The sequence below is a fragment of the Bactrocera latifrons genome, unplaced genomic scaffold (assembly GCF_001853355.1).
Source record: "Bactrocera latifrons isolate USDA-ARS-PBARC rearing strain unplaced genomic scaffold, ASM185335v1 scaffold_375, whole genome shotgun sequence".
Classification (NCBI taxonomy): domain Eukaryota; kingdom Metazoa; phylum Arthropoda; class Insecta; order Diptera; family Tephritidae; genus Bactrocera; species Bactrocera latifrons.
The window spans coordinates 93,607-119,893 of record NW_017537018.1 but is presented as its reverse complement, the minus strand read 5'-3'; the positions used below and the strand labels follow the sequence as shown (position 1 = coordinate 119,893).

General features: G+C 35.6%; 1 protein-coding gene across 2 annotated transcripts in view; it reads left to right on the top strand.

The window, feature by feature from the left end:
* LOC108972072 (lissencephaly-1 homolog) overlaps window positions 1–26,287 on the top strand; it is a 154,674-nt gene that overhangs the window by 109,571 nt on the left and 18,816 nt on the right. For both annotated transcript variants that reach the window (XM_018938539.1, XM_018938538.1), the window contains exons 7-8: window positions 430–585; window positions 18,367–18,562. In XM_018938539.1, the coding sequence (XP_018794084.1) occupies window positions 430–585; window positions 18,367–18,562 (352 nt within the window). The remainder of the gene's footprint in view (window positions 1–429; window positions 586–18,366; window positions 18,563–26,287) is intronic.

Sequence of the window (26,287 nt, the reverse complement as noted above, 5' to 3'; positions counted from 1 at the left end):
GTGGCGTCGCCCACTTATGGACCAAAAACCATATCTCAGGAAGTACTCAACCGATTTCAATGAAATTCGGTATATAATATTTTCTTAACACCGTGATGACATGTACCAAATATGGGTGAAATCGGTTCACAACCACGCCTGAAATCTCTATTATCACGTTATCATGCGAGAGTATAAAATGTTCGGTGACACCCGAACTTAGCCCTTCCTTACTTGTTCAAAACTATTTTCAATTTTAATAATTATTCACCACTTCATGAGCAATAACTAAATTAAATTAATTCGTTTTTTTTTTCGTTTAAAAACGTGTTGGTGATATTTCGCTTACTATATAGATATCAATATACTATAATTCTTCTAATTTTTTAATGTTTTTGAGTTAAAATATTTGCAATATACTATGTACTTTTTTTTTTGTTTTTTGAATAGGCCGAACTTCGAGATCACGATCACACAGTTGAATGTATAGCTTGGGCACCGGATATATCCACAACTGCTGTAAATGAAGGTACTGGCATTGATAATAAAAAAGGGCACCATCAAGGACCATTTTTGGCATCAGGATCTCGAGATAAAACCATAAAAGTATGTACTTCGAAAACAGTTTACTATATTTTTAATCCGTTTGTTTTATTATTATTTTATAATGCAAACGTAACATCGTATCGCAAATTTTATATCTATATTAAAACAAACCCAACAAGAGAAATGACCATACTCGCTTGTCCAGATACGCCGCATGAATGGATTTTTAGCGCAAAACTACTAAATGTTCGAGAGGAATGTTTCATACTATTAAAACTTAACTCACATTGTATTAGCCAATAACTTATGCATATGTAGACCGCCTTTTGTATTTAGGAATTGGAGAACAAAAACAAATATTAATCATCGCTTTATTGTTTTGAAAATATTTAATTAATTAAGTTGTATCCACTTTTTGGGTTAGAACCATTTGTTGAAGTACTCTGCTGTAATATAACATGCGTTCTGCGCATCAACCATTTCCCCTGGTGTCGGAAAACATTGACTTCTTAGTTTATTTTTTACGTTCAAAAATGCAATTCTGTAGTCGATGTGTGATGAGTGGTCGCATTCTGTAGGTGAAAAGAGTTCCGTCTTCGACGGATGGTTTTCCCGATTTCTTGAAAGACAACTGTTAAAAAATGATTGTGTACCACTCCGATTTTACTGTGCCGAGATGAATTTTTTAAGTTACTGTAAACCACACAAATAGCGTTCATAACTCAAAATGTTTTGAGTTGCTAGATTGCAACATCAGTATTGTCAAGTTCCAAAATGTATAAGGGAAAGTGCGAAGAGAAAATCGGTAATTAAGTATTTGACGCTAAACCGCATTATGGTCAAGAAAAAACGTTCTCTTACTTTCACTAAATAGCTAAAATAATTTAGTGACTGATAAAGTATTATACTGAATATTTTATAGATAACCAGCCTTTTTACAGATATATTCGTCACAAAGTCAATTAGAATAATTTTTTTGGGATGAAAAACTAAACTTAGAAAAAAAACGAACTTTTCAGTAAAACACTGTTTTTTTTTTTTTGTGGGAATAATAATTTCGTCAAATCCTTCGTACATTATGATATAAACTAAAGAAAATTTTGCCAACAAACTGGCACATTTTTTATTCAGATATTAAATCCATTAAAATTGACAATTTCAGGCATATGTATGTTTATAAATGTATACACAGTGTTTGTTAATTAAACAGACATCCTTATTGCAAAAATATCAATGCAATCATCAAAAATCCGATAGTTTTCGGAAAATAAGTGTAAACTATAATCCACCAGGCAAAATTTTTGTTTGGAAAATACGTTCATTTAATACCAAATTGACTGATATTTTCGATATAAAGGCAGATATATTTTTACACTCCCTTTATATTTTTTATTGAAATATATTTAGTTTTAAGTTAGAACAAATTACTTGTATATTTGTATTTACAAATACAAGGTGCGTTCCAAAGTAAACAGGACTTAAGAGGTCCCGGTGGTCTAAAATTTTAAAAAGATAGTTCGAAAGTATAGTCCTTTAAGAATATACTGTAAAATTTTTGGAAGGATATTCACATTATCCACACAGAATAGCTGTTTTCAGAAAAAAGCGCGACATTTTTTTTTAATTTGAAAATTTTTTTTTGGTTGTAGTCCCAGCGGTAACTGCACTCTTACTGATTAATAATTTATTTGGTTTTTTTTTTCAGATGTTCAGAAGAGTCAGTTTTTTTTGCACTCCATTTTTAATATTATTAAAATTTTTTATTTATTTTTTATTTAACAAATTTTATTTAACATAAATTGATTGCTCTTGTTTTAAACCTTAAAAGAAAATCCAGGAAACACCCTTAATTTGAGGGTTCTAGACCACCGGCACCCCTTAAAAAATTTTTTCCGGCAAAATCATTTTTTTTATTCAAAATAGTCTCCTTCTGTTTCAAAACAGCTGTTTGCAGGATCCTAAAGCATGTCGAACGAGTGTTTTAGCTCGTTGGCCGGTATGGTCGCCAGTATGCCGGTGTAAGCCTTTTGAATGGTCTCTACGTCTGCATAACGCTTTCCTTCCATGGAAAAATGTGTTTTTCCGAAAAGGAAGTAGTCGCACGTTGCCATATCAACTTAAGTAGCTAATTGTCCTGACGTTTACAAAAAGATTCTGGCCTAAATCCTTACAACACCAAGCAAAAACTGAAAATCCGCTTGACCACCAGAATCGAACGAATGCTTTTGAACCAATTTTCGACGCACTTTTGCGACTCTGATTGAATCTCTAAAACATTCATTTTGAGCGCATCAACCGCCTCTTCAGGTAACATAACATCTATTAGTTTATCTTGTACGGCATTTGGACATGTGCATCGTAACGTAGGAGCATTTGACCTCAAAAATCGGACAAAATTATTTAAAGTGATTTTATGGATGAAAATAAATAAAATGCATGCTTGATTATAATAACGCAATATATTAAAATAAAACAAGTAAGGAAGGACTAAGTTCGGGTGGAACATTTTATATTGAATATATTAGGTTGTCAAAAAAGGATTGCGGTATTTTCGCTAGTTGGCGCTGAGAGCGCGTAGTTCTAGTTTTATTCGTCACATCGGGTCATGCTGTACCTTTTTGGAAAGCTCATTTCACGCGCTAACACGTGTTTGGTAGATTGTCGTTTCTTTCAAGTCGTTCGTGAGTTGTAGCGTCGCAAACATGGAGCAAAATAAAGAGAAAATACGGCATGTTTTACAGTACTACTACGATAAAGGCAAAAATGCATCTCAAGCCGCCAATAAAATTTGTGTAGTTTATGGAGCCGATACAGTTTCCATTTCCACCGCACAACGATGGTTTCAACGTTTTCGTTCTGGTGTAGAGGTGGTCGAAGATGCGACACGCTCCGGAAGCCCTGTCGTCGAAAATTGCGATGAAATCGCTGAATTGGTCGAAAGAGACCGGCATAGTAGCAACCGTAGCATCGGTCATGAGTCATCAAAAAAAATTTTATGAACAATTGGAAATTCAATAAAAATACAGCAAGAAATACCACAAGACTTTTTTGACAACCTATTATTTGAGAAGGGGGTAGTGCCGACTAGATTTTGACCTAGAAGTTCTAAAACCTTTATATTAGATATATGGGGGCTCAGGAAAGTATTGACCCGATTCAACCCATTTTTTGACACAACGAAAGACTATTACCAGAAATCGATTATGTGTGAATTTTAATTTCATATCTCACACATTGAACGATATTTTCGGTCAAAAATCTACTATTGGTATCGGGTTCACATATTCGGTACCTAGAGACTTGAACAGTTTTGGTTGATTTTGAAAAATTATTGGTGGCTTACGTTAAGGAAATTGCTACCGCAAAATTTTTTTCCGTTAATTCCGTTATATTAATTAATTCTTTATTTGTGTACAGTAAAGTGGAAGAATCAAATGGAATTTGAATTGTGTTATATGGGAAGTAGGCGTAGTTGTATTTCGATTTAGCTCAATTTTGTCGAAATCGGCCAGTCGGCTCCTAAATATGGGATTTCTCTAGAAAATGGGCGGTACCACGCCCATTGCCCAATTTTCACACTAGCTTCGATATAGACCACCCGTATAGAATAATTTAGCAGGATTTCAGTATTTAATTAAAAACATAAATAAAACAGTACTCATTTTATACAAGGGACCAACCTAATTCAACGCTCTTTTTTTTTTAAATGGGGAAAGTCTGGGAAAATGTTTAAGCTTATGTGTTAAGTAGAAACCCCGTAGTTTATTTAAAAATAATAATTTATAGCTCAACCTCATCCGACATTATAAAAAACAAACTAGTTTCTAAAAAATAAAAAAAAAATACATTACCTAAACTAATCCTTTTATTATTAATATTAAATACTCTCCATGTTGTCAAGAATCTATAAAAAATAGTTTACAGAAAAACCCACTTGCAATTTCGAGAACAATAGAGAGTATCGCAAATAAGGTGCGTACTGAACGAAGTCTAGGTTCCGACTAATTGTGTGGAATCATTGTAGTACGGCTACTTAGATACTAAAAAATAAATTTTGAGTAGCATCGCTGAAGTTTGTAATTCTCACTTTTGTCCGGGTTTTTGAATGAAAATGCTTCTATTTGCGACGTCACGACTATACGATGGATGACTTATCAAATTGAAGGATTGCGTGCTCAAAAAAGGCAGTTGTTTCTGTCGATGTTTGAAAGCTCCCATTGTTGTGTAAAAAATCCATTCCGTATCAAAGCATCAATAAAGTCATAGATAAACACTGATCTTTGTCGGACCTCCATTGCCAAGAACTTAGTTAATTTCATCGATGCCTTGTTGCAAAGATAATCGGGCGAAAATGTTGGCAATAGATTTCTATTTTTTGGTCGATATGAATATTTTAAGTTATTGTAAACAACAACACGTATAACTCAAAAATTTCAAACTTTACAATGAAGTTGGGAATGTCCAGTTCCAGATCAATAGTGCGGTAAATACACATTTTTAAGATATTATAAATTTCGCTTGCGCCTTTCCCTCACTTAAAAGTCCTTAAGAGTTGCACCCCGGCTCACACCGCCTTTTTTGTAAACAGCTACCTAACCAAGGCATCCCAACGCTTTCTCAGCCGCCCTACAGCCCAGACGAGGCCTCCGGATTTTTTTCCTTGCCTGAAATGGCCGATGAAAGGCAAGCATTTTGAGACGACAGATTGGAATCAAGCAGCATGCATCTCGGCTCTCAAAACTATTCCGGAGAATGCCTTCCGTGTCGCCTTTAATGCTTGGAAATTGCGCTGGCAGCGCTGCATCGACGCAGAAGAAACCTATTTTATATTTTTTTTTAATAATTGTAACGATTGGCATAATAATTTTTTTTTAATCGCATCAGTCCTATTCCTTTCCGGACAAACATAATCAAATGAACTTCGCTGATCATATGCAATATTTTTGGTCGCGTTAAGTACCTCACCGTCAGCTGAAGTAGGTTTCAAAAGTATTGTTTAGCTTTTATAAAAAATGTACATGTAAGAAATGTACATACATATCTACTAGATCATATCTATTATACTTAACACGTTTCGTGGACTCCCTTAGAATATCTCAATTTTTTCAATTAAATATAAATATAATTAAATATATGCGGCATTTTGTATATCATCTGGTTAATTTAATTCGCATTAGATATATCAATGAAAACTTCGATACCTAGTCTTATATAGAAAATTGGCAAACATTTTTTAAGCTCTTATTAGCCGCCGAATCTTCCCTTGACTTTATATCGAACATACTGGTATCTGTGTAGGATATCTCAGTGAAATTAACCAGGCATGTTTTCCTGATTCTATTATCTTTGTATCATGTTAGATATGAGTAAAATCAATCGGTTCAACTTCTAACCAGGCCCCATACACCCAATATACAGTGTCTCACAGCCAAAATGATGCAGCACTGATATGTAGTCGCAGTTCACAAAAAACAAAAAAAAAAAACAAAAAAAAAAACAATTTCATCTTACAAAAATGAAAAATTTAGCTATTTTGTTATTTGATATAAGCATGTATTTTCTTGTAAAACACAAAATCAACTCAACTTTAAATATTTTCGGAAACGGTTAGCAAAAATTCACACACTTGCAGAAAATCAAGCTCACAGCGAAAGTGATGGACTGAAGTTTACCATTAGTGGCGACGGCTTGGCGGGAATTTCCGAATGTCAACTATTATGTAACATTAAAATAACTGAATTAGAAACAATATTTGATAGTTTTTGCATTCAAGTGTCGACATTTACACAGTGCACATCAAAATGGGTGGTCAAACAACAGTTGAAGTGCGCCAATTAGTTTCAAAACATTATAAAGATGGCAAAAGCCAACGAAAAATCGCAGAAGCAGTGAAATTGAGCCACGGAACTGTTCAACATATCATTGAACGCTACATTCGTGAAAATCGTGTAGAAAATAAAACTAAAAAGGCCCATAATAAAATTTTTAATGAAGTTGATTCTCGTTCAATAGTTCGGAAAATACGGGAAAACCCTCATTTAAGTGCTCCAGGATTGACAAATGATTTGGAAAAATATCTCGGAAAGAAGTGCCACCCGGAAACCGTGCGAAGAACACTTAGGGAAGCCGACTTCAATGAACGCACAGATAGTAATAAACCATATATCAGCGCAAAAAATCGAAATGCACGACTAAAATTTACTAAAGAGCATTTATGTAAGGATGAAAGCTTCTGGACTAGTGTAATTTTTGCAGATGAAAGTAAATTCAACCTTTTTCGATCAGATGATAAGAACTACGTAAGGAGAATGTCAAATACAGAGCTTCATCCACAGAATTTGCGGAGCACTGTAAAACACGGTGGAGGGCATGTAAAGGTGTGGGGTTGCATGTCCTCTGCTGGTGTTGGAAATTTGGCTTTCATTGACAGTACTATGGATAAAACTATGTATTTGAATATCCTGAAAGCAAATTTGTTACAAAGTGCCTCAAAATTAAACATTAGAGAAGGTTTTCGATTCTATCAGGACAACGATCCAAAGCATAAATCGGGCGTTGTCCAAAGTTGGCTTATTTGGAACTGCCCACATGTGGTACAACCGCCAGCACAATCTCCAGATTTAAATGCTATTGAGAACCTGTGGTCARTTTTGGAGCGAGAGATTCGAAAATATGAAATTCGAAATCAGGCTGATCTGAAAACTGCTTTGGAAGCTGAATGGAASAAAATATCCACAAACTACACAAACAAATTGGTAGAATCGATGCCTAGGCGCATGAAAGCTGTCATAGATAACAAAGGTTATCCTACGAAGTATTGATCAACCCAAAATTTAAGTTTTTAAGAATCTATTAATTTATTTATGCATTTGCTTATATAGAGATTGCATCATTTTCGCTGTGAGGTAAAATTTAAGGCTGAATTCGTTTTTTTGTTTTTATTAAATGAAATAAGTGTAAAATGTGAGTTTTAAAAATAATATTTAAAAAAATACATCTGCCACTAATAATTAGCACTCATAAACAAACATTTCAAATCCGTGTATAAAAAGAGTTGGGTGTGCAAATCAAGTTGCATGTGCTAACCTGATGATAGTCCAGTCATTATAGTAAGTTCACCTCGGAATTCGAGATACCCAGCTGTAAGTCTGTAAATATTGTATATTGACACCCTAAAAGTTGTCTCAAAACATACATATGGTAGATACAATATGTTTTAAGCTTAATGACTGGACTATGACGCAAAAATAAAGCACACTTTTCGACTAAAAAGAACAGAAAAGAGTGAAAACCACACTAAACGAGTTGTAGTCGATCGTAACGTTGTGAGGTAGGCAACATGTTTTCTATCCGCTGCGGCACTCCTCGTCGTACCAGCTTTTCTTTTGAATTTTTCGAAAACGAATGGTTTCGGTTGCAGCTGTACGTAAGGAGTTTGAAATACCATTCCACAGTTCCCTTATACCGAGTTCTTGACGAGTGCTCTCAGAGAGCAGGAGTGTAAGTCAAGTACAAAGCCGTTCGGCTGTCTTTTTTGATTGCAGCTTCTGGACGTCGAACCTACATTGTGTTTGTTGTTGTGCGTTTTTTGTGGAACAAGATTATGGTCCGAGTCAATGCTAAGCCATCGGTGGTTGGTGGCTTTTTATCCGCCAGATAGCTGGGTGAATTTTCTTATGCTTGAATCTAGAACTACAGATAACCATATTTCGGGGCTAAATGGGGCTGGTAGTGAACTAGGGCAACTCGAAATATCGCCTGTCATCAAATAAACAGTCGTCGCTCTAGCGACTTGGCTCCCACTTAACATCGAAGTGGTACATGATTTCATCTACCTTGGAACCAGTATTAATAGCAATAAGGTGCTGTTTCGAACTGAGTAGGCAATTGAGAAGTAAAGTCCTCTCTCGACGACAAAAAACGAACATATATAGATGTCATTCACTATTTCCGTCCTGGGGGCCTATTCTGTAACTCGATTCGAAAAAAAATTTAGTCGAATTCAAGTTTTTTTTTTGTTTCTAACTCGATTATCGGATTTTAAAGGTAATTTTCGAATTAAATATTCGTTAGCTTTTGAGTTGTAGAAAGCAAAAACGAAAATTGTACGTATGTATATATTCTGGCACAGGGTGGTGCAACTTTCGTATAATTAGTAGTAGATCCGAATTTCGAATAGAATACATTTACGGTCGAGATACAGAAGAGGGCCCTTGCTATATGGTGCAGAGGGGCATGGACAACATTTGATGAGTCAACGTTACAAGTTTCGACAGAAAAGTTCTGCGGAAGATTTATGGTCCTTTGCGTATTGGCCACGTCGAATATCATATTCAATGGAACGGGTGATCTGTATAAGATACGCGTAGACATTGACATAATTCAGCGGCTACTATATTTGTGTCCCCAAGTCAAGGTGCTTAGCAGTAATTTGCTTTCGATTTAAAATATCGACTTAAAATGCGCCGAGTCGTTCCATACGTAATTCCGGGTTGCTACGAACGGCGCCGAATCAACTCTCCACGGTCGTCATGAACACTCTCAGCTACGGCTGCTATATTTTCTTCACAGCGTGCTGGACGTGGTCTAATCCGCCAAATATTATTCAATCTCAAGATGATGATGGAAAATACGACGCCAGGCAAATACTTAATGATATAAAACGATAACCATAGGTTCCGAATCTAAGTAATTTTATGTATACATATAATATACATACATATAAAGCTTATACACTTCATCGTACAATGGCTCAAAGTTTTAATGAAAAAGTATGAAAAAAACACTTATGTCTTAAATACAAAAAATTTAAATTGAAAGACGACAATAGTTTTTTTTTTAAATTGTGTTTAATGTTCATATATATTAGCCCAAAAAACTTTAAAATGTTTCATATTTACAGATACATAAAATTCAGGCTCAAAGTAATAATAGAACACTTATAAATAAGTACAAATAAATTAAGTAAAAAATTAAATTTAGATTTTTTTTAATATTTAGTGGGCAGTCCATTTTGTTGTAAAACAGCTTTCAAGCGATTTGGCATAGATTCCCCCAATTTACGGCAGAAAGAAGGTGGGATATTGTTCCACTTCTCTTTCAAGGCTGCTATAAACTCCGGTCTCTCCGTAATGTGGCGGCTATTTAATTTCTGCTCCAAATAATACCACACATGCTCGAGTACATTCAAATCGGGGGACTGTGGCGGAGTTTGAAACACGTGAGTACATACTGTACAGCAGCCAGCTCCGCACAACGTAAGTCTTGTGCTTTGGATCATTATCCTGGTAAAATATAAAATCCTTTTCATTCTTTCCATTCGCTTTCAAAATGTTCAAATAAGCCATCTATGCATATTCCCTTCTATTATATGCATTATTCCTCGTCTATTAGCAGATATGTGCCCCATACCGTAGGTTGATTTGTTTAATTGTGATCTGTATTAGGCTTTTTCCAAACATATGACTGCCCATCTGACCGAAATATATTAAATTTACTTTCGTTCATGTATAAAATATTTTTCCAGATGAAAAAATCTTTAAGAATATGCTTTTTGACAAAGTTGATCCGTCTCTGTTTTTGGTTTTGCTTATGATAGGTTCTTTCCTTGCGATTATTTTATTGTGTGTTCGAAGCTCATTCCACACAGCTTCTGGAACCGAATTTTTCCCTAAATACTTCTCCGCTAAGCTATTTATTTATGTTTTATTTATTATTTGTAAAATCATAATACAATTATTATTATACATTAAACATAAGGAGCACTAGCTACAGAGGCTTTCAGCTCACGGTTTTAATATAAACTACTTAAATAATAATGATGGAACCTTCCATTTAAGAATTATTTACAAGCAATATGTTTTTATGAACTAAAAATATGTATTAAAAATAAATTTTGAAAAGGAAGGATAACTTAAATATATTTCTTTACCTTTGTACGAGATAGGTATTCAGATATTTTAGTGATGTTTACAATGGACGTTTTTTTTAGTAAATCAAGAGCTTTATTATTCTGAAATATACTGGTCCTTGCTGAATTGAAGAAGGGCATTCATCCAGTAGATGTGTTATGGTTAAGGACGACGAACTACAATATGGACAGGATAAATTACGGTTTCAATTTAATAAATGGGAATGCGTTAATGACGTATGACCAAGACGAAGGCGGACAAAGGCTCTTATATCTTGGCAACGGCCTGATGCTGCCTATCCGCCATCTTGGCTGCCATTTTTTGCCGTCTTGGTTGCAGATGGCGTAGTGGTGTTGCACATTCTTCCAAGCATTACTTTTATAGCTTTTTGTTTTGAAGCGATTAAATGGATTATGTCGTTTTTTTCGATGTAGTCGAAGATAATCAATGGCTGGTTTACCGCTGATTTGGCGTTTTCATCGGCCCATTCATTTCCAGTAATACCGGAGTGTCCAGGGATCCACATAATTTTTAAATTTCTTTTTTCAATTAGTATGCTTCTAATTTGCGCAATGAGGTAGGATTTGTTAGATGCATTTAAAAGAGCTGAGATTGTAGACTTGCTATCAGTACATATTAATGTTTTTAAGTTAGATTTTTGTACTAGGGATAGCGCATTATAGATGGCTGCTGCTTCTGCGGTGGATACTGAGTTGTAATTGGGCAGGAGTCCAGCTTTTAACGTATTTCCAACGTTATCGACAATAGCAAAAGACGTGTAGAAGTCGGCCTTCGAAGCGTCAGTAAAAATGAGTTGCCAATCTACGTAGTGTTGCACAATGAACTCTTTGAACAAACTTTGATATACCTTGGAATTTGTGTTCTTTTTATGATGTTTTTGAAGATATAGCTCGAACGAAGATTCTTTGAGTAGCCATGATGGGGTAAAAGAAGACTTTTCCTCAGGTATAGTTGTTATACCTAGATCTTTAGCTAATTTAATGCATTTAGAAATAGTGGAAGAAGTATTGGAGTTTGTATCGTCCGTTCATGGTAACTATACCATATAAGAGCTTGTTATTACATAATAGTAGTTTTGGAATAAGCTTTTGCGAAGTATGTAAAACTCTTTCCTTGATGGACGGGAGTCCGGCTTCCGTTAATATGAACTTTATTGGTGTTGTTGGGAATGCCCGAATACTTCTTCTAACCGCTGCATGATATGGTGCAAGTATTTGCTGTATGTTGCTTTTGGCACAATCGCCGTAGATAGGGAGACCATAATCAATCTTAGATAAAATTAAAGCTCTTGTAGTATTGATAAGAGAAGCAATGTGAATTAAACAATATTTTGATGACAGATACTTAATTATATTAAGTCTAGAAATTATTTTCTTACGTAGATTTGTACAATGTTCCTTAAAAGTAAGTCTCTTGTCAAATATTAAACCTAGGAATTTAAGACTAGTAGTATTTACAATATCTACATTATTATAGTTATTAAGATTGAAGTTATTACATTTGTGCTTTCTACAGATATGGAATAATTTGCATTTGTTTATAGAAATATTAGCACCTGAACAATAGGACCAATTTGAAATATCAGAAAGGATTTTTAAGAACGTATTTTTAACAGTATTAAGATTATTTTGCTTGGAGAAGATCAGCACATCATCAGCATAAATAATATGCGAAATGAGTTTATATTTAGAGATTATCGTACTGATTTCGTTAAATGGGATTACAAATAGTATGACAGACAATGGTGATCCTTGTGGTATTCCGTTGTACATATTGTACATGTTCGAAAAAGTGTTATTGATTTTAGTCACGAATTTCCGATTAATTAGGAAAGATTTAATAAAGTTAAATATTTTTTCACCAATTTGCCACTTCTCAAGTTGTCGCAGAATGACATGAGAACCAACTCTGTCGAAAGCTTTTTCGAAATCCAAACTAAGAGTAGATATGGGGTTTCTTTTCGATAAAGCAGTTTTGGCGAAATTACCAAAATAGAGTAACGCATCCATAGTGCCTTGCCCTGCCTTAAATGCCACTTGGTTTTGACTGAGAAGGTTTTTAGTTAATGCGAACCACGAGATACGTTTTGATATGATTTTTGCTAATAGTTTGCCCATGCAACAAAGAAGTGATATTGGCCTGTAACCAAGAACATCTGTAGACACTACATTGGATTTAGGGATTGCTACAATCACTGCATTTTTCCAGCTTTGAGAATAGACACCTTGACATAAAATATTGTTGTATAATGTAATATTTCTATTTTTGAGACTTAAAGGACAGTTTTTTAGTATGGGATATGAAATCCTATCTGCACCGGGAGTCTTGCCTGACATTGAAGATAAAGTGAAATCGAATTCTGCGATGGTTATGTTTGATTCGGTAATAGATAGGGGTGGGAGATCTTTACTGTGATAGCTTCGGTAAGTTTTTGTATAGGTGAGCAGAAGTTTTGATTATTTTGGTAATCGTAGCTGTTTCTTTATTAATATTATCGTCTATGGGACTTCCAGCAGACAAGTTTTCGCAGAGTTGTTGAAATTTGGAAGAAATTGTCTTGTCCAACAGAAATTTTGGCTTCGCCGACCCATTTCTGGATAAAGGGGTTGATAAGTGGGTTATAATGGGGAAATGATCGCTGATATAAAGATCAGTTAGTCTTTGGCTGTTAAGTTTGGGGGCGATATCAGAAGAACAAATGACCAGATCTACATTCGTGAACGAATTATTTGTAGAAAAATGCGTAGGAGAACCGTCGTTTAAAATTCTCAAGCTTTCTGCTAATAAAAGGTCTTCTACGATTTTACCTCTTTGGTTAGTATATGTGGAACCAAAAAGAGGGCTACAGGCATTGAAATCGCCAAGTATAAGTACGGGTGTTTGGATAGGACCGATTATATCGCGTAGTTCTTTGATATTAAATTTTTGTGTGGTGGAATGTAAATTGTTAGGATGTTTAATTTAAATCCAATAAATATTTCTATTGCTATTGTAGAAATATTAAAACTTATTGGAAGAAGTTTGTGTGGGAAGTCTTTTTTTATTAAAGTATCAACAACTTGTTTGTTAGTATGATTTTGTGTTAAGTTGGAGAAATAGGCAACGTATTGTCTGGGTACAGCAGCTGCGGAATTAAATGAAAGGTGTGTTTCTTGTAGTGATAGAACACTTGGGGATTGTTCTTTTATGAGTAATTCTAGATCAGTGTAATTGTTGTAGAATCCGTTCATATTTCATTGGAGAAATTTGAATTTATTAGTAATGTGATTGATTGAGAAAAAGGAGAGGGGGTGATAATGAGAGATGTGGTAATTATATGAGGAGAGATATATTCTGAATAAGTAGGTGGAGCGAGAATATTGATATGGTCTGTAGAGAGAGAGGGAGTTTGGATGTTAAGAGAATCTGTTGTGGATATTTTAGAAATGAATGGTATGCTTATTTTGGTTGGGTTTGTTTTTGTTTGGGTAAGCGTTAGGTTAGGAAGGTTTTTTGTAGTTTCATTTGGTGAGTTTAGATGGTTATCAATTACGAAATTGTTTTTGTTTGCTATCATGGTTTGCTTTTGTTGTGGAAGAGGATAAGCTGTTGGGGATTTTAGAACAGAGTCTGAGGAGAGTGGTAGAGGAGGAGATGATGATCGGTAGGAAATCATGTTTGTTATTTGCTTGTTTGTATTTTCTTTTGTAAGAGAAGCGAAAGAAGTGTTTGCGGGGGTCGGGGGTAATTGTTGTTTGTATAGCCTTAGTGCTCTCGTAATGAGCATTTGTTTTCTGTTTTTATTTTTTAGAATATTTTTGGATATTAGGTATTTAGGACAAGAGCGTGAAGAGGAAGGATGATCGCCTGAGCAATTTGCACCAAAAGTGTGGTTGATGGCGAGGGGTGATGAGGAGGGAAATTGCACATACTGCAGGCAGGGTTGTTGTTACAACGTTTTGTTGTGTGTCCTAGAAGCTCGCAACTTTTACACCTCATGGGGTTCAGGAAATATGCTCTAATCCGCATTGTGCGCCATGAGACTTCGATTTTTTCTGGAAGTTTGTAGAGGTCAAATGAAAGGAGTATCACACCACTAGGTCTTTGTTTGCCTTCCATATTTTTAGTGAATTTATACACAGAAGTAACTCCCTCATCTTTTAAATTGTCAACAATTTCATCTTCTGCAATGTCATTTAGAAATGGTGCGTAAATTGTACCTTTAGAGCAGTTCAAATTGTCGTGTAACTTAACTTTAATATCGTAAATTCCTTTTAATTTCTTTGTTGTAAGAAATTTTTCAGCGATCTTCCGATTTTTAACAAGTAAGAGTAGATTACCATCACGTAATTCGGTGATAGATAAAATTCCCTTACTTATGGATTCTAAGGTTGTATGCACAGCGAAGCAAGAGTATTTGGAAAGTGTTTTGTTCGAATCTGCTGCAGAGATTAGAACAAACTTTGGACAATCTTTTTAAATTTGAGGCAGTTCTGGAATATTTTCAATTTGTTTGTATGTAAGTTTTTTCCTTTTGGGGTTGGGGCTAGAGGCAAGCAGAGCAAACCTATTTTCCCCAAGGATTGGCGGCCCTGAGGCCATAATAATAAATTAATTATTCACTAATATGCACTGTTTCTTACGCGAGTAACCGTACAATCAAAGTATAACGAAAACACGTGCACTAGTATGCAAAAAGGAATATACGAATAAAGCGTAAAGCACAAAAGAAAAACAGCGATTAGAAAACACGTCCGCTCAATGAGTGATATAGTCAAAGACTGTCCGCTAAGCTAATTTTGGAGCACTTGTATTAGGATCTTTCCTAATTTGTGCTAAAAGTCAGAAACAATTTTTCGTTGCTGAAAGTATCGTTTTTTTTTTTGTACCTTTTTATTATATTAAATACTGTTGTCGGAGCTCGATTCACAATTTCACTGATATCACGGATAGATTTCCCCGATTTTGACAACTGAATGACAGTTTCCTGCTGTTCAACTGTGGTTTCTACCCGGTGGAGCCATCTTACTTATAGCACTTAAACACAGAACTAGTCTAACCTGAATACCGAATTTTTGGAACTCCCTTTTACTTGTTCTAAACTAACTAATAAGAAATTGAAGTTAGTTGCGATTTCTGTAATACGTAAGTAGAGTTGCCATATAGAGTTCCCTTTAGTACTTTGGGGTTAAATATATGTTTTTATGAANAAATTGAAGTTAGTTGCGATTTCTGTAATACGTAAGTAGAGTTGCCATATAGAGTTCCCTTTAGTACTTTGGGGTTAAATATATGTTTTTATGAAAAACTAGTAAATTAAAAAATAAAAAAATGTGAAACTTACAATATTTTTTATTAATTATTTAAGCTTATAATATATAGATTTTAAAATAAAATATAAAATATTTGTACTAAAGCTATACGACCGATTATACTGCGCGAAACTTTTGCCTTTTTATTGCTCCATTATTACTTTGTGCTACTGTACATGGGTGTTGAGGTAATATCGACTCAATTTTATCTATTGACTATTATCATGCCACATACTAAAAAAAATTTTCCATGGGCTTCGGTTTTGTGTTTGTTATATGACGTTAGGTCAAGTTTTCTCCCAATTTTATCCATTTAATTCCAAAGATATACTATTATAAGTAAAACACGTTCTGAAAAGTTTTGGTTGAAATTTGAAAATTTGTAGTCATAAGGTTTAAAGGAATTGTTAGCTCAAAATTGTATCCCGTTATATTAATCACTTCTTGATTTGTGGAATGTGAAGAAATCAAATGGAATTTAATATTGTGTTATATGGGAATACATGGCATAGGAATATGATAGTCGGTGCCACGCTCATTGTCCAATTTTCACACCGGGTCCCATAAACATTTACTTATTCATTTATTTCGCTTCTAGTAGTTTTGAACAGTACCGTTATATGGGGATTGAGTAGAGTTATTCTCTGATATCATTAATTTTCACACTGTCGGTAGAAGTTTTTTAAGACTTATCGACAGCAAATTTGGTTGAGTGGTTTAGGAAATATGTACATTAAACTTATTAAAGTGTGGGGCGACGCCTACTTTTTCAAAAAATTTTTCCCGGAGGTGTCCCTTAATATTGCGATCCCCTGTAACAGTTTTATATCCTATTTTAGTGATTAATTAAGGCACTTTATACGTTATATATAAAAACTTAAACTTAAAAAAAATCTTAAAATCTTTCAAAACATTTTATGTGCCAAACCAATTCCGATTGGTCTCGTAAATTAAAAACATTTATCATACGTACTTTATCATTGTATTAAAAATACACTATTGGTTCTGGACTTTTATTTTTGATCATCAACGGTGACGTAATTGACGATACCTCATGTGGCAAACGTGCAATGGAGCACGTTAATTGGCACAAACCTTTTAAATTTTTCGAAATTAACCTTTTTCATACGTTTCAATTAATTCAACTTTACTAACTTATGCCTTAAAATCGTTAAGAGATGTTAAAAGCAACAAAATGCAGCATGATATATTTCACTTAATAATTATTTTTGTACCTTCATCTTTTTCACTGGCGTAAACACGGCTTACGCGATTATAGCCGAGTTAACAACAGCGCGCCAGTCGTTTCTACTTTTCGCAACGTGGCGCCAATTGGAAATGCCAAGCGAAGCCAGGTCCTTCTATACCTTGTCTTTCCAACGGAGTGGTCGTCTTCCTCTGCTTCCCCCGGTGGGTATTGCGTCGAATACTTTCAGAGCTGAGTTTTTTCGTCCATGCGTACGACATGACCTAGCCAGCGCAGCCGCAATCTCTTGATTCGCTGAACTATCTAAATGTCATCGTATAACTCATACAGATCATCGTTTCATCGAATGCGATATTCGCCGTGGTCAACGCGCAAAGGACCATAAATCTTTCGCAGAACCTTTCTCTCGAAAACTCGCAACGTCGACTCCTCAGTTGTTGTCATCGTCCATGCCTCTACACCATATAGCAGGTTGGGAATAATGAGGGACTTATAGAGTTTGGTTTTTGTTCGTCAAGAGAGGACTTTACTTCGTAATTGCTTACTCAGTCTAAAGTAGCACCTGCTCGTAACAGTTATTCTATGTTGGATTTTCAGGCTGACATTGTTGTTGCTGTTAACGTTGGTTTCAAGATAGACGAAATTATCTACAACTTCGAAGTTATGACTGTCAACAGTGACATGGACAACGACTGTTTATTTGATCACTGGAGATATTTCCTCGTTAACTTCCAGACCCATCTGCTTCGTTTCAAATGATATCAATATCATCGGCATACGCAGCATACCTGCTCGGTTAAGTTCTGCAGCTCGAATTATTTTCTCCAAGAGCAGATTGAAGAAGTTGCATGAGAGGGAGTCGCCTTGTCTGAAACCTCGTTTGGTATAGTACGGCTCGGAGAGGTCGTCGAAAGTCTATGCGGACAATCCCGCTTCGATTCAGGCCTTGGAGACATAACGCGTGTCATTCGCCAGTTACCAGTTGAAATACTCGAACGAGTCATTGAAAATTGGACTCAACGGAGGTGCCATCTGAGATGTAACCGCGACCAACATTTTAAAAGATAATCTTCAAAAAATAAATGCCAAAAGAGTGTTCTTCCGACTGATAATAAACATTCCCCATTAAATTTGATGTTTCAGTATTTTTTCTTTTAAAAGTAGAGAACCTCGAAATGGATCAACCTTTAAGAAAACTTGATACCAAACGTAATCCATTCGGTTTAATATAACACAATTTCTATTTGGAATAGTTAACTCTACATTTAAATTCATTCAGTTTTATCTGCCTACATTTAAAAATAATTGGAATATTGGATTGGAAACTATGTACGAAATAAATATTTTTCTGTTATTGCTCCGTATCATTATAATATATATGTATTTTATCTCTTTTTAATTTTCGTTATAGATTTGGGACGTTAGTGTTGGTGTATGTTTATTCACTCTGAATGGCCATGACAATTGGGTCAGAGGGTTATCATTTCATCCAGGTGGTAAATATCTTATATCAGCAAGTGATGACAAAACCATTAGAGTTTGGGATTTACGCAACAAGCGATGTATGAAAACGCTTTATGCACATCAGCATTTTTGCACTTCAATTGGTAAGATGTAAAAAAATCATTAAACAACCAAAACCAAAAAGTTTGTTTTGCACATGAACATTTTTTATAGCAACGGAAATGTTTTAATCAATTCAATTCGCTAATTATATGTATATACAGTGACTCACATGTCTACCGAATGCGTGCATTGCCAATGATGGCACCATCCAATCATATATTACAAATCTTAAGAATGATACATATGATACATCAAATCAAAAAATTTTTTTTTGGAAATTTAAAAATAGTAATAGATTTATTCACTGTGTAAAATTTAGAGAAATAACTCGCAACATACAAAATTTGTTCCACACAACTAACCGGATTTTTTAAAAAGCTATTGATTACTTATATTTTGTAGTATCCTGTATCCTTTTACAGAAAAAAATGGTTCTAGTCGCCTTGGTAGAGAGGCGACAAGTTTTTGATAAAATTCTGGGGGTTTTGCCTTCCAAGCCTCCAAAATAGCCGTTTTGAGGTGTTTGGTACATTTTTCGACTGACCTCTTGCCATACGTGCTCAATAACGTTTAGATTTGAGGATTGGGCAGGTGTACCCAGTACATGAGGGCAATTGTATGTTAACCAAGTATGAGCTTTGGATCGTTGGCTTGGTAAAATATAAAATTGTCTTTAATTCCCAACGTTACACATGACTGCTTTAAATGTTCCTTTATGTCGACATATTGCGCAAAATGCAAGTTGCCCGTTCCTTTAGCCGATATACATCCTCAAACCATTACTGACCCACCAACGTGCTTAAGTGTTGCCCTAGTATGTTTTGGCAAGTAAGCTTCGTTGGGACGCCGGCATACAAAACTTCAGCCATCTGATCCCTGCAAGTTAAACTTGATATCGTGTGTGAAAAGAACCTTGAAAAAGCAGTAATAATACTGTTTTATGATTACTAAATCAAAATTATGCCCTTTTTCCCTTCGCCAAAACTCATCAGGCCTTTTTAAATGCAATTTCATAAATTCTAGCCTTTTCTTTCTATTTTTTTCGAATATGTACGCCTTTTTTACAAGTGATCTACCATGTAAATCGAAGATTCTAAATGTGCGGCGAATTGTTTCGACTGAAACCTTCTTTTCTTTTTCATTTTCCAATATGTTTCGTACATTTTCCGCCGAGGAAAAGGGATTTTTTTTAACAATTTGCAGTATAAACTTTTCTTCGGCTTGTGTTAGCTTCTTTCCTTGACCAGCTCCACTAATATTATTGATCCTATTTTCCTTCTCAAACTTTTTTATAATATCGAAGATAGTTGAAGTACTCCTTTTCGCAATCTCCGAAATATCTTTAATGGTTTTTCCTTCGGAATTTTAGTACAAGTATGACTACGAGGGGGCGTCATATTGTGTTGCTTAATTAGCGGTAACCACTAATATACAGAAAAGAATATTCAGTGTTTGTTCTAGTGAAATTTTAAAACGATCAGAAGTACCGTGACTTGTAGAAGGTTACTTCTTATAATTTTGCGGTTAGTTATGTGGAACGAATTTTTTATGTTGCGAGTTCTTTCTCTAAATTATACGTAGTGAATGAATTTATTACTATTTTTATGTTTCCGAAAATAAATAGTATGTGTCATTTTTAAGATGTTCATTAATTATTGGAGGGTGTCAACATTGGCAATGCACGCATCCGGTTAGACGTGTGAATCACTGTATATATATAATACAAATCACTAGGATCTCCGCAGTTTCTTTCTGAGTGTTATAAACCGTTCAGGTTATACAAATATATAATCTAGTTAAATTTGACCCGGACCAATCTCAACTGAGGACTCATACAAATATAATAAGCATTTTGCCACTAATTAATATAACATTATATATTTGAAAGCATTTGAAAAGTATTTGACAGTTTTGCTTTATATGAGTAAAATGAAACATAAAGAAATGAAAAACAATTAGTATGTTCATTACATTTTAATTAGTTAAATTTATTAAAATTGAATAAATGTGTTTGTTCGTTGCGAAAGTACTAAACTTTGCGCGTTTTCTCAGTATTTCAAATTTAAACACTTTAAATAGGAACATTTTTTTAAATCAATTTACGTAAATTATTCAGTTAAAAACGTTTAACAGTTCCAGCTACTTTTATAGCAATAGCAAATTAAGCACAAATGAATCGTGATAAAACTTTGCATGAAACTGCCTTTGAAAATTATGCAAAACACACCGAAACTGCTCAAGCCGTCCGGAACAAATTTATGGAACTCAGTTCTTATTATCAACTTTTTATCGCAAATATCTCCCAATCTGTCTATTATAGAATCTCCCAATCTGTAAGATAGAATATGCCCGTGCACCAAAACTGGGCTGAATCAATAATTCTCTTGGTCAACATATATGTACCTGATATGATTTTTTGAACTTGCGGCGGACTTTATATAATTCGAATATTACACAATATATAAGTTATCTGAATGAAATTGAATATCAGTGTTTTTCAACAATGTATCTTTGTGCATAAAATGGATACACTCGGATGAAAACTCTCCTTAGCAATATTACTGACTTCAGGATATTAAATAATTATGGTATATGCGGTACCTTAATGAAGCTCATATAGTAAATCATATTTTTTTTGTTAATAATATGCGGGAATAGCAAAAATAGGTAAAAAGCGGTTCACGGAGCATATAGTGACTGGTGTCTAGAGCAGCCTAAAATTAGGGAGGGACCCCACACCCCCACAAGAATGTGGCGAACCTCTTTCCTCAATCGTTCACACGTTCCAAGCCCGACTGAAGAACAACAGAGCGGCGGAGGCCGATGGATTGCCATCCGAGCTATTCAAACACGGCGGTGTAGAACTGAGTGTGCTTTGCCCAATCCAAAAAAGAGCTGTGGCTTTAGGCCACACAAACTGACTAACTATTCACCATGCACCAAATCTTGGAAAATACCCGTGAAAATAGGATCGACACACACCACCTCTTTGTCGCTTTAAAGCTGTTTTTGACAGCATGAAAAGGAGCTGCATCTATGGCGCTATGTTTGAATTTTCTATTACCCCAACACTAATACGACCGTGTAAACTGATTTGAGCGATATCAAAAGATCCTTCAGGATCGAAACCGTTCGACACCAATTAAGTTTCATACAACGTGACTTCTTCAATCTGCTGCTTCGGGCTACATAATTTAATCGAACTGGTACAATCTTCTACAAGAGTATTCGGCTGCCGGCGTATGTTGATGATACTGATATCATTGGCCTCAACAAGCACGCCGTCAGTTCTTCTTCCCCAGACTGGATAAAGAAGCAAAGCAAATAGATCAGGTAGCGAACGAGAGCAAGACGAAAAATCTCTTGTCATCAAACAAACTCGCAACGTTACTTCCATGTCATTGTTGACAGTCATAACTTCGAAGTAGTAGCTAATTTCGTCTATTTTGGAACCAGTATTAAAAAAATAAACAATTTCTGCCTCGAAAACCAACACAGAATAACTCTTGTCAACAGGTGCTACTTCGGACTGAGTAGCCAATTGAAAAGTAAAATCCTCTCTCGACGAACAAAGACCAAACTCTATATGTCGCTCATCATTCTTGTTCTGCCATATGGACGATAACATCATCTGATGACTCGGCGTTACAAGTTTTCGAGAGAAAGGTTCTGCACAAGATTTATCGTCCATTGCGCATTGTTAACGGCGAATATGAAACGATGAGCTGTACGAGATTTACGACGATATTAACATAGTTTAGCGAAGTAAGAGACAACGGCTACGCTGGCAAGGTTGTGTCGTCCGAATGAATGAAAACACTCCAGCTTTGAGAATATTCGACGTAGTACCCACCGGTTGAAGCGGACGAAGACCTCCACTCCGTTCCATGAACGTAAAGGCGACGAAACTGCTAATAAAAAATTGAGTTCTGATAAAACGTTAAAAAAACTCAAATCAAATAACAACTTTGCTGACAAACATACAGCTGTGAGCAACATAATAGTAGTAGGAATTTGTAAAACCGATTTTGATATATTCGTTGTGACAAAAAAGGTCCCGGAAAATATAAATAAAACGCAAGACATTTAAGTATTCATCAATATTTATTTTGTCGCCTTTAAAGTAACCAGTCCAAATGTAATCAGTGTTTCAATAATTATAAATAGTAAATATGACAGGGTTTTCCTGTCCTTTGAAAGCAATATAATATTTATTTTTTTAAAGGAGAATAAAAAATATTACAATTGGGAAAAGGGAAAATTTATTAGAAACTTTAATACTACTACTAATGGATACGGGCACGCTTTGTAGTTATATAGATTTTATACTATACCAGACATTAAGAATGTCGTCCTTCAGATATGGTATTTTACTGAAAATTATATTTTATATACATACATAAGTATATGCAGTTGAACTGTGAATACATGCGTATGTTTAGAAACATGCATAGTGAAATCTCCCATAAACAGACACTGTTGAACCAGTCTTTCTGTCCAGCTATTACAGTTTTCGCTATATTTCTTATTTATGAATTGCTTTGATTATTCTGTCTTTTAAGTTGCTTCAAACTAGACACTTGGTGCTAAATTATGTTAAAATCGGTTCAGTAGTTTATCAGTCCAACGCGGACAAATATAATATATAAAGACCGGCGAATAAGTTATTGTTCATAAGCTTAAAATATTTAATTTAATCTTCAAAATCTATGTCGACCCATAATTCCTTCCTCTTTTTATACTCTTGCAACTAGTAAGTATAATAGTTTTTTTCATCTAACGGTTGTACGTTAGGGTGGGTCGATTCCGGACTTTTTTCGATCCGGGATTTCTAATAGTGCGGAAAAGTTGCCTTAGTACTTCCTGATTCCAATGCAAATTTTTGTTTTGAGATCGGATTGCATCTTCAAYCMCAACTCCGRCCTTGAAATTTCGGAAATTCGCCTAAAATCGTGAAAATGTCTACCTAGCGCCTGAAATACGCATCTCATGGCAAAATGTATCAAACATAATTTATTTGTCACGTCATTTGCTACCGAAATGCCGTTCCCGAGATACGAGCGAAAATGCGGCGCGCCAGAGCGCAAGGTGAAAATTGGCTTGCGGCCACACTTCTTGACGTTGATTTCGCCGAGTGCTATCACTTAYATTCTCTCAACAGAACACAGAACTCAAAATGTCTGTATCTAAATTTAAGTTTAGACAGAAATGTCCTGTGTTTAGCATATATCCGTACAATCTTTCTGAGTCCCAGTTACCTACTTACCAGGATGTTCTTTTGTGTTATCAGTTTGAAAAATTTCGTATAGGGCGACTCTGAGGCGACAACTAGTAACCTAGGAGTAAAGAGATTACAGAAATAGTTGCAAAAAAGGTTGAAAATACTTTCAAAAAGTCATCTATWCCGATAGTTTCACACACCAGAGTTGTACAAATGCTCACCACATACCATAAGAAATTTCTTACTCTTAAACAAATGTTTTTAAAGAACCCAATAGGTTTAAGCTATAAAAGAGACGTCTTTGTCTCTTCTGCCGGAAAATTATTTGACATCGCTGCTTGTAAATGCATTTATTTTTCTTATTGCACTTGTCCAGAGGAAAGGAAAGTTCCTATCAATGAACAACCATTTCTCTTGGTCGCATTGGAAGTGTTGATCTACCTGAAACAAAAAAGATTACAAAGAAAAATGAACGTAAAGAAAAGCTTTCAAAACGTCATTCAGCATCAACACTTACCAGAAAAGTATCAGCTAGAACACGTGACCRTTCAGATCAGCCAGACTCTCATACAGACGACAACAATGTAGGTGCGTCGCACATGGATTCTTCCCAAAATGATGCTGATGATTAATTTTTTCTTCCATCCTCTAAAACCAAACAAAACACACTAGTATTAGAAGACACTGCTTTAGCTGCCCAAAGATTTGGAGTAAGTGATAGAGCAGCGGCCTTGATTGTTTCATCTGCTTTTCTGGATGCCAAAAAAGCAGGTTTGATAACAGAGGATCAGGCTAGCTTTGTCACTGACAAATGCAAGATTAGTCGGACAAAAAAAAGTGTTGGAGTTAAGCTCCAAAACACCGAAAGTATTGACGCTGTATATGGGCTGTATTTTGACGTCCGCAAAGGCAACACACTTACACAAGTCAGCGAAGGTGAAAAGTACTACCGCGACACTATCAAAGAGTCGGTGCTGATGCCACCAACACGAACACAGGTTGGAAAGGCGGAATCATTCGGAAACTAGAAGAAAGAATAGGTATTCCATTACAGTGGGTTGTTTGTCTTCTACACTTTAACGAACTTCCATTTCGTGCTCTTTTCGAACACATAGATGGTGTCTCAAAGAGTCCAAATACATTCTCTGGCGACATAGGTAAACTGCTCCCTGATTGTGAGAAGTTGCCTGTTGTCAAATTTGAAAGTTTTCCATCCTGCCAATTACCTTCTGAGGTTACTAATCCGACCCAACTTGGCACAGACCAAGCTTATCTCTATAAAATATCAGAAGCTGTTATTTCCGGTCAATGTTCCTCAGATTTAGCGTCAATGCATCCAGGTAACATGTGCAAATCTCGCTGATCCACCTGTGCAAATAGAATTCTGAGATTGTACATTTCTACTGACAAACCAACAAAGGAAATAAAGATTTTGGTCAAKTACATACTTACAGTTTACTCACCTTTGTGGTTCTCAATAAGATTCAACAGTTCAATCAAAGATGGCTCGCGCCATCTCTCTGCTGCATTTCAAAGGTCGAGATACTTACCTTCAAAACTGCGCAAGGTTGTCGATTCATCCATTCAACAGAATGTTTTCTTTGCTCTTCCAGAAAACATTCTCCTTAGTATGATGTCTGACGAACGGATAGAAGTCAGAAAGTTGGCCCTTGACCGTCTTCTGGCAGCCAGAGAAGCAGAGTCTGATACTGTAAATGGAAGGGTTAGATGTAATAAAGTGCCAAAGCTGAATTTCAAAGCTAATAATTATTACGATATGATTAACTGGAAGACTATTACCTTGACTGTTCCACCAGGTCTTTGTTCACTTTTAACGAAGAACTCATAAAAGGGCTGTCGGGTGACACTGCAGAGGTATGGAAATTTAGTGAATTCCCCTCTCACACCGTGGCAGTCGAGAGAACCGTCAAACTGGTGACAGAAGCATCTTCTAAAGTTATTGGCCCCCAATCTCGTGATCGTTTTATACGCTCTACACTGAAATCTAGGCAACAAATGCCAAAGTTTAGTACAAAATCTGATTTTATCAATCAATTTGACACAGATTCAGACTAAAACAAGCCTGACATATGGTTGGTTGGTTAGGTTGGGCTTGGGAGGAACCCGAAGAGCAGCCACCTCCACGCGGTGGGTTCTGGGTGATCAATACAGGTTAGCTGAGAGCTGCAACAATTTTCACCTTGCGCTGTGGCGCACCACATTTTTGCTCGTATCTCGAGAACGGTTCGTCCTACGGCTATGATCACACATACCATTTCGGTAGCAAATGACGTGACAAATAACTTTCGTTCCATACATTTTGCCATGAGATGCGTATTTCAGGCGCTAGGTAGAAAATTTCACAATTTTAGGCGAATTTCCGAAATTTCAAGGCCGGAGTTGGGGTTGAAGATGCAATCCGATCTCAAAACAAATAGTTGCGTTGGAATCAGGAAGTACTAAGGCAACTTTCCGCACTATTAGAAATCCCGAATCGAAAAAAGTCCGGAATCGACCCATCCTATTGTACGTACCACCTAACTAA